Below are 15,681 nucleotides of genomic sequence, written 5' to 3'. Positions count from 1 at the left end.
GTCTCTCCCTCCACTATTCACCAAAGGCTAGCTATGAGAGGGGATGAGAGCTTCTCACTTCGTGGTATCACATGAGTCTTCAGCTTAAACAAATTTTCAACACAAAATAGCTCTGCTATGCTCAATTTAAATGCCTTTTGTGCCAAATTGCAAAAAAGAGAGTGTACATGCATCCTCAAGGGGTTGCACCTCATAAATTTGGAGGGGTATTTTAATTAATAAACGCTATTTTACTTTGAAATATTTTACTTGCACAAGGAGTTTTTTAATTGAAAATTAGAAAAAACCCATAAGTTTAACAAGAAAAAGGGGTCATTTTATTGCCTCGCAATATGAAAATCAAGGGGTTTCTTTAATACCATTTGAACGCACGTGATATAGATGGTTTCTTATAAGTGCGCCCCCAGAGCATGCATCAAAGCAACCAATAAAGCATACTCTTAGATGCCCATTCCTTCTAAAGCTTGATTTTTTGCCAAGTACTTCATGAATCCTGAATAAAAACACACCAATGGTAAAGTTAGACCCACCTAGTTTCCCTGACGGTCCATTGAAAAATACAAGAAATTCACCAAAAAAATCCACAAGAAATACACACCAATGGTAGGGTTAGATCCACCTAGTTTTCCTGACGGTCCATTGAAAAACACAAAAAATTCACAACAAAAAGGCACAAGAACTTCAGTGTTAAGGAGAGTACTTACCTTCAGAACAATAATGATGCCCAGGCTCCTATGAATGCAAAGCCACCCATTGGTGCCAAAAAGGAATATTTTCTGTCTTCCATGTACGCCACCATGTAGCAGCTTTAAAAATAAAGAAATCAAAATGCACCAAGAAAATGCTGTTTGATTTAGACAGACGTATTAAAATCTTCCGATGTAGATGAATGATACAAAAAGCAGGACATGGCTTACGTTCCAGAAAACGCGATGATCCCAGCCGTTAGGAGCCCTCCAAACTGTAAGTAAAGCATTGAATAGTTGAGGTTTAATTATGCCAACCACATAAGAACTTCTCTCTGTTTGTACTTACTATATGAGGACGTTTCGTTAGAGGTGCAGCAAGAAGAGCTGATGTGTGTACAAGGTGATACAAACTTGCCGTTTGCCAGACCTAAGAGTAAACATTGTCAGGTTAACACGACGGATCCAAATAAGAACAACTATCCAAGTTTTTAAATATTTTCAGCAGAACTAAGCTTCCCACAAGAACACTCTTCTTTTCTGCTACCTATGGCATGCTAAGACCCCCAAATCTCAAATCCAGACTCAAGTTCCTAAGCCAAGGGCTCCTATAACAGTCTTAACCGATCAAGTGGACAAGGCCCAGATATCCAAACCACCATAAACGCAGGAGTAAGGCACTCAAAACCTCGACGATAAGGGTATCATGGAGCTTTTGTGCATTCTAGGACTCATTGGAGATGAAAGAGAGAGAAATTTAGCCAAAAAGCACAATGCACATTGAATGCCTTTACAACCTTCCACATACTAACGTGACTATACAAGCTCTCAAGACTTTGATGTTGTTTCTTGCTGGCTTTTAGACACTAGACACTCACATCTAAATCAAAAGGTCTCCATACTCAGGTTCGAGATGCTAGCCAAGAAGTTAAGAGCTCTCAAGACAACCTTCCATAAGATCTGAAGAGCCAGTTAAAAAATGTGACTTGGTGGGCTTCTGCATAAAGGAACTGAGCAGTCCCACCGGGAGACTAACAGGTGTTCAACAACCAAATAAGACTCAAGAGAGCTGACTAGTTCCCAATACTTTGTAGCATCAGCTACATCTGAGGGGTCATACAAGGACAACTTCTGGCTGGGATCTATCATAGTCAAAGCCTCAAGCACTTCTTGGGCATAGGGGTTCTCACAGAGAAAGATGCCCCCCTCTGCCTTCCATATCTCCAACCCCAAGACAATAAAGAAGCAAGCGGAGATCTGTCATCCTAAAGTCCTTGGCACCTATATCCCCCATTGCGGGATTATTGTATAGGATCAAGTTGTCAAAGGTGGCAGCGGAAGATGCAATGAAGACAAGAACTGGCTCGTGATCCGGTGGGTAGAACACCTGCAATGCCAAACACATGAACAAGGCACACCTATGGAGAAGAGAGATCATTGAGGTAGAGAGAGACGGGACATCTGAGAATGAGAGAGAGAGAGAGAGAGAGAGAGAGAGAGAGAGAGAGAGAGAGATATGGGAAAGGCTCTCCATGCTGACAACAATCTGCTCATACAAGTGACAAAGGGTGGTTCGGCATAGAACTGACATGCCGATGGGTAGACCCGAGGACTCGAACAACTGCGACTGCTACTGACACTGCCAACTGCTCCTGCACACGAGACCACAGACATGGCCTCGCCACGTGCATCACCTTCAACGTGCTCTGAGAGCATAGATCTGGTGCATCTCCTCCTAGCTGGATCTAGATGTGGATCTAGATCTCGGTACTAGTGACCACTTCGGTGACTTGGGTGGGACAGTTTGCATTCTGGCTGGGACATCTTTTTCGGACCTGAAAATGGCCATTCCTTCTTACTATGGCTTGAGCTGCCTTTTCAGCTAGAGGAGCTCCACATGGCCCTCAGAGCACTTCCCTGTGGTAGTTGTCCCGGCGAGGATGGTTTGACTCACAGTTTTTTCTTAGAGTTTGGACTTGCTTGGCTCGGACCTATGCAGCGGTTTTCAGTACATCTTACACATAGGAGAGATGTCTGACAGCATGAGTGAGGGCTTGATCTACCTCATTCCCAAGGAGGGTGGCTCCTTGGATGAGATTTGGCAGTGGCGACCCATCACCATCCTCAACTCAACCTACAAAATTTGGGAGGCTTCAGCCCTCGCGCGCCTCCGTGGTGAGGATCTGGTGATTTTGTTGCTCGATTTTGAAAAGGCTTACAATAGAGTTGACTGGGACTTTTTGGAGGCATTCTACACAAGATGGGCTTCTCTGATGCTTGGATCAGAGGTGTGTCAGCTCTCTACAAGCATGCACACAGTCAGGTGCTTTTGGAAGGAGGAAGAGGAGACCGTTTCATGCTCACACATTCAGTCAGACAGGGCTGCCCTCTTGCCCCCTTCCTCTTTCTGTTCTATGCTGAGGCATGAGCAGGTTTTCGGTTTCACAGCAGGTTGGTCTACGTGGCTTAGCGCTCCCTATTCGGGGCGATGAGCTACTGGACGTTGAGTTTGCAGACGATTCAGCTTTGTACTTGGAGGGCCAGGAGGCCAACCTACACAGGTGTGAGCAGGCTCTTGAGACATTTTGTTGTGCATCAGGCGCACTGATCAACTGGAGGAAGACAGTGGCTTTCTCGATTGGTAGTGCTCCTGCAATACCAATTGGCTGCCAGTTGAGGGTTTCAGATGGATCCCCCCAGGGACTACAATTCGGCACTTGGGCTGTCAGGTTGGCTTGGACTTGTCTCCTGAGCAGCAGATTGCTCCCCTCCTCTTGTCCATCAGGAGGAAGCTATTACACTGGAGCTCGGCACGACTTTCTTTGGCAGGCAGAGTTATAGTGGCCAACCAGGTGTAGTTGGCTACTATGTGGTACATCACTTCTTGTTGGATCTTTTCGAGCTCCTGCATCAACCAGGTAGAGAGGCTGATCGGGAACTTCTCAGGGGGGTTGAGGATCATAGTCCCTGCACAACAAAGCAGAGCCCTTCTTGGGAAGTTTGTCGTCAAAGGACTGCTTCCAGGGGAGGAGCCCTGGAAGGAGCTTTTGCTTCAGCGGCTTAGAGCTAGAGTGCCTCAGGCAGGAGGCCCTTGGAGACCTTCCATCAGATGGATTTTCACAGAGATGCGCAGAGTTGGCCTGAGCAGGAGACTGGAGGATCGTTTTGCTGTGAGCCTACTCCGCTCCTCGAAGCAGCTGCGGAGAGGCCTGGAGCAGCACCAGCCCACTTGCACAGAGGAGTACCTGAGACAGCCCCTTGTTTGGAACCCCATGGTCAGCAATCAGAGAGGCCACTTGGTTGGTAGTAGGCCTCATGTTTCTTGGGGTCCCATGGCAGAGGGTCCAACACGCACTTTAGGTGATTGGCTACAGTTCTCAGGTTTGTCAAAGGAGCTTCAGAGCATCCAGCTACAGGGCATGAGAGGGGTGCAGAGCATGTGTCAGGACATCACAGAGGCAGTACCAGCTAAGTGGCTTAAACCTCTCGAGTCAGTAGCGCCTAGATGGATGGGGGCCTTCACGCCACTGGAGGTCCTCATCGCAGTTCGGGCTTGCTCAAAGATTTTACCCTCCATGTTTTTCGAGCTACAAGGCGAGGGTCGATTACACAGTCTCAGTAGAGGCCCCACACGTTGCAATGTTGTTTCCAGACGATCCGAGTTGTGGGCATATGTGGGAGGACGTGTGTCATAGATCTTGACCCAGCAGCTCTTGGGACAGGCCACTGGAGGCTATGGGCTTGGGAGTGTTGTCCACTGGCCCGAGTGCAGTGGGATTCAGGAGAGTAGTTTTGGAGGGACCCTTTCTCCTAAGCCGACCATCCAGGTGTCCCTTTCTTTCAATACACTATTCGATTGGGACTTCACATACTGGCAGCACAGAGAGAGGCTCGTCTTGCTGCAGCACCTCATTGGCAAGAGGAGGGTCTCACAGCTAAGTTCTTGTCAGCTTTTTGGGCGAGGCTGTGGGACGCCAGACAGTCGCGGCGAGTCACGATGTTCCATTGGCTGGTTGCACATAGAGCTACAGCACTGGGCAGCATGTGCAGCTTGTGAGAGTCAGCGTCACTGTCTTTGGGACTGTCCTATGGCACACCACGTTTGGCTTCCAGTCCTTCGACTGATGCCAGCTCTCTCCACAGCACGGCAGTACACTTGGGGGGCAGCTGCTCGGTCCACTCTAACGGGCCCTGCACTACAGTTTGAGCTATCCTCCACCAGCAGGCTGATAGTGATACAGGGGGGTCGATCTACACTCCAGCTTGCTACAGAGCTTACTCCACAGGAGTGGTGCAGTGAGAGAGAGGTGTGTTGGGAGCTCGTCTGTGGCCTGACACTCTGGTTCATCTGTCGGGCCCGCTGCTTCCGCATCTTTGAGGCTCGCCTCGTGCCACCAGCAGAGATTGTTCGAGATTTTTGGCTGGAGCTGATCCATACTCTTAGGGGACAGTTCAAGAGACTTCAGGGCAGCTCCGACCGCACGCAGGAGCGTAGAACGAAAGCCTTCGACTCCGGCGCCCGGGGCCTTTCTTCACAATGGTCCAAGGTGTGCTTAGATTGCACTATCGTCCACCTATGTGGCTTTTCCCTCCTCCCATCTCTTGATTTAGTCCTCATTGTACAAATGTTGTTTTTTCATTGGGAGAGTCTCCCCTTATGATTGTTGTAGTCCTCTCTAGTAGAGGTAATTGTAGCCCTATGGGTAGTTTCATTAACTAATAGAAGGATCTTTTTCTCAGGAAAAAAAAAACTCACTGGCTTGGACCTAGAGCCAGTCAAGGATTGTGTGCAAGGTCCACTTTGTAGGATCCCTACCGCACATCGGAAAGGAGAAGCCTACCGCTGTGTCCAGAGCCTCAGTGCCTCGAGCTGCTATAAAGAGGACGTGCACTCGAAAGCAAGCCTCCTCCAGGTCAGGAGAAGGATCACCTAGAAAACGTGTGAAGCTGTAGTCGAAGAAGTCCCATCGTCTGCGAATGTCAAAGCTGGTCAAACCCCGAGGGACTGCTGCAAGAGAAGAAGTCCGAACCAGAAGAGGCGGCCTCAAATGGGGTTGTCCCTCCCGAGCCATGCGGCTCGTAGCTAAAGCACCACCCAGAGATTGCCTCGCTGCAGATGCGTGTCCAGACCCCAACGTCTGAGGAGGAAAGCGGGATGAGTCAAGAGATGAGGCTGAGGGCCCCACCGGGGAGAGAGGAGGAGCAAGAGGTGGGGGTGAAGGTGAAGGAGGGGGAGGCGAAAAGGTGGCGTCTACAGGTGGCGGAGGGGGAGACGAAGGAGGCGGCGGAGCTAACTCGGAGGGAGTCCTGCTGAAGGGGGTCAAAATGGTTCCCTGTCGAAACCCAATGCTGCTGAGCTGCAGGGGGTCGGTCACCAAGGGGAGCAGTATGGCGAGCCCGTCCTTGTCGGTGACGGCCAGGCACATGCTGTCAACCATCAGCTGTCTGATCGCCGGCCTCTGTCGAGGTTACAACCTATGTGTCCTCGGTAGCTGTCTTCTGGGCATGCTCAGCCTTGGGAGGCTGCGCATGCGTTGTGGATCAGGTTCTCCTGCGAGGACAGGCCTTTGCTAAGTGGCCCATCTGTCTACAAATGAAGCACTAATTCGAGAGACCGGAATACTCAACACTCTATCTGATCCAACCCCCGCTCACTCGAGGCAATAGTATCACCTTCAGGAAGGAGTGTGTCTCGAACAAGAACCCGCACAGTAGGTAGACCTGCGGCCTTGGCCACAGCTGAAGCTACAGTGCGCGGAGACTCCTGAACTGTCCTGAATATGGAACCAATCCTAGGGAGAAGAGAGAGGTACTCTCGACTCAGGCCTGGGAAGCAGACTGAGATAGGCAAGTCGGCCTCCTCCTCAAGCACATATGTAGCAGGGTTGAAACCATGATGCCTGTCAGAAGACGGGCACCACGTGCCAATAGAAAAGAACACACTAAACAGACTTTTAGCACTTCAATAACAACTGAACTGAAAGAGAGAGACGACACGCGACATGGAGTGGTAGAATTCCACCCCAGAGAGTATTGACCCCAAACCTTGGCGCCCCTTTCGGTGTTTCTTTATATTGCATCACCAGAGTACAAGCCGGTACTCCAGACTCTACACCTAAGCCCTTAGCACATATTTAAAGGCCCTTGGCTTATGAAAAGCAGTTTACCTTCAAACTCAAAAGGTCCAAAAGCAATGCCAAAAAGCTGCCAGCATAAATCACGGAATTCCATCATCAGTTTTTGGCGCAAGTCTTTCTTTGTGTGTGTGTTTGGGTCCTTAATCCTGTATGTCACTTGGGGCCCCATCGGATGGGGTCCCCATAAGTTGGTAGGACTTTTGCTTCTGTTACTTGTTCTTCTTAGGGTTTAGGCCGCTCGGCCGGCATCTGTAAGTTGGCTCCATTCTTCAGGGCTTTGACACGTCAACAGTTTGTGACATCCCCCCTTCTTGAAAGAAAGTAATCGTCTGCGATTACAGCATATCTACAAAACAACTCGAGTTAGCTCAAAAAATTTTGAGGGACAATCAGTTTGCTATTTCTTTTTTTTTTTATGGAGTTGGCTTCTCCTTTCTGCTCTTTTGATCAAGGAGTTGGCTTCTCCTTTCGGCTCTTTTGATCAAGGAGTTGGCTTCTCCTTTCTGCTCTTTTGATCAAGGAGTTGGCTTCTCCTTTCGGCTCTTTTGATCAAGGAGTTGGCTTCTCCTTTCGTCTAGTTCGGAACTCTTGATATTCCGGCGTAGTAAAATTATCCATCACACCCAGAGCGCACTGATAATCCACAGGTGTCTTGATGCACTAAAATTACATACCCAAGCAATCTCATCCAATTAGGAATCTTCAGTGGTTGGCACATCACAATGCAACACAAATGCTCACATATGCATGTTACAAGACATAGAAACATAAAGTTGCCAATGAACACTCCCCCCGCAAATAACCATCCAGGTCCGAGCCATAAGCTGTTCAACGACTCCCTCATCACTCCTCCCGCAAATAACCTAAAAAGGCCCGGGCCATGAGATATAGAGACCTTTTACAACCAAACGCCCCCCAGACCGCAGTCTGCGTCGTTTGGAGGTGCTGAGAGTAGCCACTACTCACACTTCTTAATACTCCCCCCGCAAATAACCACAAGGGTCCGGGCCATGAGTAACAACAACAGTACTTCCCTCGTAAATAACCGCAAGGGTCCGGGCCATGAGTAAAAACAACACTTTTCGATCATTCAGTACTCCCCCCGCAAATAACCACAAGGGTCCAGGCCATGAGTAAAAACAACAATTTTCAATCATTCAATACTCCCCCCGCAAATAACCACAAGGGTCCGGGCAATGAGTATGAACAAGCATTCTCAAACATTGTTTCTCACTACTCCAACCGGGAGTAAAAATCACCAATCATTGAAACCAGAGTCAGACAATTCAAATCGGCACCAAGACAGGTTCAACACAGATACCATCCATTTCAAACAAGATCACCAAACAAGTTCAAACAGAAAACGAACTTAAAAAGCAATATCGACATCAGTCGCGCTTGAAAAGTCGACTGACTTTCCATCCTGAAACCTGCACCAAAAATTAGGGTTAGGTTCTTTCCATAAGATTGTAGCCAACCACAACATGGTCCATCAGCTCTTGGACAGGTAGTGTTCCTCTGGCACCGATGGTAGTCCCAAGCCATAGCAATCACAACGGACCTCCAAGGTCATCAGCTCGTGAAGAGACATCTACTGAGAGATGTCGAGAAATTTCAAGTTATAATTTGGTAGGGTTTCTATGGCAAGCATTTCACGATACCCCACTTTGCCAGAAGTTGCACTCCAAAGGAAGATGTCAGAAACCATCTAACTTCGAGCAAAAAAATTCTTGAAAGCTTGCCAAGTCCTTGGAGTGTGCAGCTTGGTAGCTATAGAGATCAACATCTGCATGGCACTGCCTCTAAAAAAAACAACAGCTCGAAACAAATCTTGGATCCTTCTCTTGCAAGTGATCTCTATGGCTTATGCCCTGTAAGACATGAGCGGTGAAGATGGGAGCAAGCCCGATGCGCGATGAAGTAAGGGTAGGAGTGGCTAATAAGTCCGGGGTCGGAGCACAAACCTAAAATTTCCAATGAGCTTTGGAAGTGTGATCTTGCTCTGTCTGCTCTTTGGTAGGACCGGTATGCTTTCAGAAAAGCACACGCCTGATGCTCTGATACCACTGTCACAAGACAGGCACCACGTGCCAATAGAAAAGAACAAACTAAACAGACTCTTAGCACTTCAATAACAACTGAACTGAAAGAGAGAGATGCCACGCGACACGGAGTGGCGGAATTCCACCCCAGAGAGTATTGGCCCAAAACCTTGGCGCCCCTTTCGGTATTTCTTTATATTGCATCAACACAGTACAAGCGGGTACTTCAGACTCTGCACCTTCTCTAGGAAGCATGCCAGAGAATGAGCCCTTAGCACATATTTAAAGGCCCTTGGCCGCAGTTTACATGAAAAGCCTTCAAACTCAAAAACTTCTAGTCCAAAAGCAATGCCAAAAAGCTGCCAACGTAAATCACGAAATTCCGTACAATTGCCACGTCAGCACTGTCAACACATTTTGCGAAAATGTACCACGTCAACATTGTCAACGCAAAATCCGAAAACTGCCCGTGCAGCTGCCACATCATCAATTTTTGGCGCAAGTCTTTCTTTGTGTGTGTGTGTGGGTCCTACTTTATTTTAATCCTTTATGTCACTTGGGGCCCCATCGGACGGGGTCCCCATAAGTTGGTAGGACTTCTTCTTCTCTTACTTGTTCTTCTTAGGGTTTAAGCCCCTCGGCCAGCATCTGTAAGTTGGCTCCATTCTTCAAGGCTTTGACACGTCAGCAGTTTGTGACAATGCCATCGTCTGAAGTATGCTCGAGCTGCTCAGATACCTAGCGGGATCATCGAAATCACCGTGGTCGTCATCTTTGACTCGAACTCTATCTGGTAGTACCCTCTCCCAAGGATCTGGACATCGGTGATCTTGCCCACATCGGAGAGGAGTTGGGCATGAAGCAAATCACAAACCTCGCCACGGTTGGGTCTAGTACCAATGATCTTGCAGATAACCGTGGTGGCTTGCAAGGGTTCCACCTCGGCCATCAATGATCAAGCTCGCTTGCTCTTCTGGCGAAAGAGCAAGTCGAAGGGTCGGCTCCGCAGGGTCGGGCGAGGGGGCTTCTATAGAGTCTCTCTCAGGTAGAGCAGAGGCCGCCATTCTATGTCTGCTGCTGGTAAAGAAGAGGGCGAAGGCGAAAAGGAGAGAGAAGAGATGCGACACCCGAGAGGTTGTAAAACCCTCCTCCGAAGGCCCCACTCTCGTCGGCGAGAGTGGTCTAACTTTGATTGCACAAAGGTGTACAATGCGTATGCAATGGATTGATGCAACTTGGACTATGCAGATGACGACGACGGTGATGACGACGACGACTTGATGGCTGAAATCTGGGATCTTTTATCTGCTGATTTTCATGGTCTTCTTGGTGGCTGAAAATGACTGTTTTGGCTGCGTTTTGATGGCTGAAAATGGAGGAGCATCTGCAACCTTCTTGGGGGGAATCTGCTACTGTGTCATGGCTGAAAACCTGCGCTTTCTTCGAGGCTGAATTGCAGATTTCCTACTGTTAGTGGTTGGGGCTGAAATCGCTCGATAGGCTGAGGTGTCCAAGCTGTGGAAAACGCTGAAATAGGCAGCAGACAAGGCTGAAACAAAACGCTGGTGCTGCCTTTCTATTGCCAAAAACGCTGGGTCATATGCTACAAAAACGCTAGCAAAGCTGAGGTCTCCTGCGATGGTGAGGATCTGCAATGATCTGCTAACGCCTGTGGTTGATGGCGAAGACTGCAAGAGAGGAAACGCCAATGATGGGGTTGGCCCGGCGAGGATGGAATCCAAGAACGCTGGGGGTGCTGGGGGGTACTGCTGAGAAGTTGCCTGTTGAGCGGGAAGCTCCTGCTGCCTCCTCTGCCAGAAAGTTCTAACTTGGGTTTGCTTATATATTAACTTAGCAAAATTGCCCTATCTACTTTTGTTGGAAAGTCACTTAAAAATAATAAGTGAAAATAACCAATAAATAGGAAAATAGGCTAAATGCACTGGAAAATTCCCTTAACTAACTGATGCTAATGGATTCTGATGGGAATTCCGATGATCATGCTGTGTGCAACCAGAGGATATGCATCTATGCTAAGTGACTGGGCATGCACGGTCTACGAATAGACTCACAAAGTGCCAGATCACTGCTAATCTAACTGACTGAACTGACGGGAACCCTGCTATGGTGTAGCTTGTCCACGGACACATAGGGTTGAGATGTGTGACGTGACATCTGCCATGTCATCATTTGTCAATACAAAAAGCGGAAATCCGTATTGTCCGCCACGTCAACATGTCAGCGTGAATTTCGGGACTCCGTAAGGTTTGCCACGTCCGCAGTCAGCGTGATTTCGAGATCCTCTATCCGTACAGCCTGCCCGGGTGATCATGCCACGTCATCTGTTTGTGACATTGAATGAGGTACTAGAAATATTTGTACTCCGATGTCTCCAACGACAAAAACCCTCTCACTTATAATTCCAATAATTCATTTAGAATTTATTTTTCATGGTGTCTCAAGCAAGAAAACCCTCTCATTTATAAATCCAATAATTCATTTAGAATTATTTTTCTGTCAAATAAAGCTAATTTAGCAACACGGCGATAGATACACCTTAATCCAAATACTGAAACAACGAGAGTTTCAAGGGAAAGAAGAGTAAAAAGTTATTCAGAAGACCACAGTTCCACAAATGTCGACAGAATGGCATCAAAAGCCGAAAAGAAATGAGCAGCAAAGAAGAGAAAAATGAAAGCAAAACTTGTACCAGATTGTATGCGGACACTCAAGGACCACAATGATGAGAGTACCAAGCTCTGCAAAGCGTGGGGCAAAGTACAAGATATGGACACATTAATCTTCTATCAATGGGAGCTCAGGCAAACTTTATCTCTACCAAGATGGCAACTCGTCTTAAAAACGCTCTCGCTTATTGTAGCATTTTTTAACCCTACAATCCCTCCTTGCTCACACTTGAAAAGAGCTGCTCCTACCGGGCTATCTCTACCTCTTCTCATGGCAAAGTTTGCTTCTGCTTTTCTCCATGGCATCAACATCTTTAGTGGAACTTGGCATCAGCTTGTGCTATAGCCTCCACCTATTGTGTTGACATTTGGACAGATACCCTTGGTCTTCCAGCAATTTCTTGGATCCTATGACTCGATTCTGATCGCTTCTCCTCCTCATATCGTATTTTTGGTACTTCATCAAGCACAGCTTCCAGATCTTCTTCATTCCTATTCTTTCTACTTCGCGGGACTTTTGAGATTTTTTGGTGTACTTAAATTTTCCTTGCAAGTATGTCGATTTTTGACACTAAATGCTGATCTTTCACCCCTAGGAGAAGATGGACGGTTCCAACTTTATAGTTTGGAAGATATTGATCATGATTACTCTTACGGCGACTTGTGGGATTGGATTATAGACCACAACACCACCACATGTCCTGCTATTTTGGCTTCCTTGACTATTGCTTCTGTGAAATAGACTTGGACACCCCAAGCCAAAGATCTGAAGCCACACACGTGAGAGAAACTGAAAACAATTTAAAAGAACTGAGAGAGAAAGAGAGAGAGACAACACGGCACAACGGAGTTCCGCGCCTAAATGCACTGGCCCCAAAGAAAGGCGCCCATTCTCAGTATTTCTTTAATACTAAGCTTCAACAAGTACAATGTCCGAGGGTCCTCTCTCTTGCAAGCTCCCAAGCTGATCTACCCTAAGAAGAGGCCCTGGCACACTTAGAAAGATCTCGGGCCTTGCCAAAAGCAGTTACATGAAAAGCATAGAACCCAAAAGCGTCTAGTATTCAAAGGCTAGCACCCCTTGGTGACAAGAGAAATGGCCGAGTGGACAAGAGAAACTGAGCCAACCAACTGAAAGAACTTATGAAGCACCGGCGTGGGGCTAGATGTCACGTGCACATCTAACCCTATGTGTACGTGATGCTGCTTGTGAGGCCATATGGCTACGGAGATTCCTGGGAGAGTTGTGTTTTCCCCAGACTACTACGACTTGTCTTTTGTGCGACAATCAGAGTTGCATTGCTGTTGCCCAGAACCCTATCTTTCACGCTCGGACAAAGCACATTGAGGTGCAGTACCACTATGTTCGGGAGCGGGTTTTGGCTGGAGATATTCATTTGGAGTATGTTCCTACAGCGGACAATGCAGCTAACATCTTCATGAAGGCTGTACCTCAACGGACTTTGGCTTCTCACCTTCCACTCCTCTGTGTTGTCTCTGCATCCGGTGTTGAGAGGAGGTGTTAGAGTTACACCACTGTTGCTTCGCCATTTTTTACGGCTAGTGATTGTCCCGGGTTGGCCACCCATCACACATCATGTAGATTGCATGGGCGCACACTATTAGCACGTGTTTTGCCAGTCATTTTCTGAGCCTGGCTGGGTGCACACATTTTTAACCATTTTTGTGTTTTTTGCACCAGTTACACATTTTTGCCCTACTTCAACCTAAGATTCTATAAATAGAATGCTTAGGGCCTGGTAGTCATTCAGATTGTGTATTGAGAGCATCATTTGCAACTCTCTCTCTCTCTCTCTCTCTCTCTCTCTCTCTCTCTCTCTCTCTCTCTCTCTCTCTCTCTCTCTCTCTCTCTCTCTCAAGCGTTTTCGATGCGCGTGGCTCACACTCTTTCCGCTGCTCACTCTCACACAGTGGAGTTTTGCGCCTAGATGCACTAGCCCCAAAGATTGGAGCTTCTTCTCGGTATTTCTTTATTATTAAGCTTCAGCAAGTACAATGTCTGAGGTTCCTCTCTCCCAAGCTCCCACGCTAATCTACCCTGAGAAGAGGCCCTGGCACACTTATAACGATCCCTGGCCTTGCCAAAAGCAGTTACATAAAAAGCATAGAACCCAAAAGCATCTAGTACTCAAAAGCTAGCGTCCCTTAGGCACTCCATAAAACGCAAAAATATGTACGGCATGCCACTTCAGCAGCGCAAATTGTGGAACTTCCGTACAGCTCACCACGTCAAGCAATTTTTACACAATTTAACTCCTTGCTTTTATTTTTAGGGTTTTAGGCCCCTCGGCCAAGTTCCATAAGTTGGGTTGGGTTAGGTTTTTAACCCTAACCCCTTCTAGTCCACTCAACAATAATCTGCAAGTTGGTCAAACTTCTTCTGCCTCTTTCGCTAGGGTTTAGGTCCCCTTCTGTCCGGCCTCTGTCCTCTAGGTCATGCCACGTCATCACTTTGTGACATTCTACGTCGGGTAACCCCAACCTCTTCAATTGGCTTAATATTTACAAATTATTGAATCTGATACTTCTTCGCAAGCCATGATGCTACCTAGCACGTGACCAACCGCAAGGTGTTTTCCTAGATTTGCATCGATTATACAGATTTTGTGATTTAACTTCTTTTCATCATTTCGATCAGCACATAAGGATTGGGATTACCATTACAGCCTATAGGAGGCGGTCACCTCCGGTCAGATCCTAGCTCTCGTTAAGACTGCTCAACCTACAGTATTTGTTATTCCCTTCTCTTTTGTTGTTAAAGATTTACATTCACCTTCCATATGCTTTTACTCTTGCTTACAGCTTTTCTCACATCCAGAGTGCACATAAGTCTTTGGTTGTGGGTTGGCCACCCTTTCGCCATCCTGGTAGGGATTCAAGGTGCATAAAGAGTTCGCACCAAACATTTTACCAATTTGATTATTTATTCTCAGTTTTGTATTTCTGTGTTGGGTATTTTAGAGGTTTTGTCCAACCTAGCACACGATATCAGTGTTGCTAAGGGTTCAATCACTGATTGATCATCTTGTATCATTCTGGAGTAATTGAGTTGTGGACTTCACCTCTCTCTCTCCATCACCCAAGTGTGGTACATTGGTTATCCCAATTCCCTTTAGAGTATCAAGTCTTGAGTTCAGATAGATCTTTGAGGTCTCTTGGGATTGTTCCTACGACATTAACTCTCTCTCTCTCTCTCTCTCTCTCTCTCTCTCTCTCGTGTGCATAGATACCTCTTTGTACGCTGGGTTGTCTGGCTTAAACATATGGGCACCATAAGTGCCAAGGCCCAGTGCTGCTACTCCTGCGACGTCAGATCGGTATAAGGCATTTACCACGAGGTTAAGCGACCAAAGCAGCGAGAATGTACCAGATAGACCCGCGACCTTCAGCCATAATTTGGAATCCATCCTCTCTCAGCTGCGCACACAAAATGGTACCGTCGAGTGCCCAAAAGTTGGACGCTCGGACTACAGCAGTGGGAGCAGCGGAAGCACGAAAACCACGGCGCCATCATCCATTACTTGGTCCAAAATTTACTTTGAAATCTTGAGTTGGGTTTTGAGTATGGGGCACCCAATCACATAAAATCATAAATTATGAAGAATCAAACATGATACCAGGGAATTGGGCAACGCGGCGGTGAGACAGAAGGAAAAGGGGACTAGGGCACGTGGAAGCAGGACGTTTGTTTCCTTTTCATCTCTCTCTCTCTCTCTCTCTCTCTCTCTCTCTCTCTCTCTCTCTCTCTCTCATCGTCTCCTCTGCAGCTTACCTCTGCATGAAGAACGCTCGACCTGGCTTGTCGTCCCTCTCTGTCTCTTTGCATGCCAGTTCAAAATAATAATAACCCAGTTCAATTATGGAAAACTCTCTCTCTCTCTGGCAATGCGTGCAGCCGAGTGGTGGATGCCTTTGTGTCTTGGCTGCACTCAGAGATTTTGGAGACCTGCGTAGGATGACGACGGACAGTTTCAGGGCAAGAATCTACTGGTCAGGGCAAGAAGCTGATGAAAGTGGAGGAGAGGAGGGGAGGGGAGGGGAGGGGAGAGGTGGGGGTGGGAGGCATGAAGAGAGATTGCGCAGAGGAGGCGGTGACTTGACACAAGCA

General features: G+C 47.4%; 1 protein-coding gene across 3 annotated transcripts; it reads right to left on the bottom strand.

The window, feature by feature from the left end:
- Positions 1 to 243: 243 nt before the first annotated feature.
- Positions 244 to 15,106, bottom strand: LOC147449388 (uncharacterized). 3 transcript variants are annotated; one of them, XM_086521821.1, is made up of 6 exons: positions 14,941 to 15,106; positions 14,804 to 14,874; positions 1,036 to 1,116; positions 918 to 961; positions 705 to 844; positions 244 to 493 (listed from the first exon to the last, which is right to left on the bottom strand). In XM_086521821.1, exons 1-5 carry the CDS (start codon positions 14,978 to 14,980, stop codon positions 733 to 735), a joined length of 348 nt encoding a protein of 115 aa, XP_086377947.1. In that variant the 5' UTR covers positions 14,981 to 15,106; the 3' UTR covers positions 244 to 493; positions 705 to 732. The 3 variants fall into 3 exon arrangements, with proteins under 3 accessions (XP_086377947.1, XP_086377949.1, XP_086377948.1); XM_086521823.1 differs by having other exon boundaries at positions 705 to 776; positions 14,941 to 15,105; XM_086521822.1 differs by having other exon boundaries at positions 705 to 806; positions 14,941 to 15,100.
- Between the last annotated feature and the right edge of the window lie 575 nt (positions 15,107 to 15,681).

Source organism: Adiantum capillus-veneris, chromosome 10 (genome assembly GCF_014529385.1).
Source record: "Adiantum capillus-veneris isolate H3 chromosome 10, ASM1452938v2, whole genome shotgun sequence".
NCBI lineage: Eukaryota > Viridiplantae > Streptophyta > Polypodiopsida > Polypodiales > Pteridaceae > Adiantum > Adiantum capillus-veneris.
Note: the sequence above shows the minus strand (reverse complement) of the source record. Positions and strands in the feature narration are given on the sequence as shown.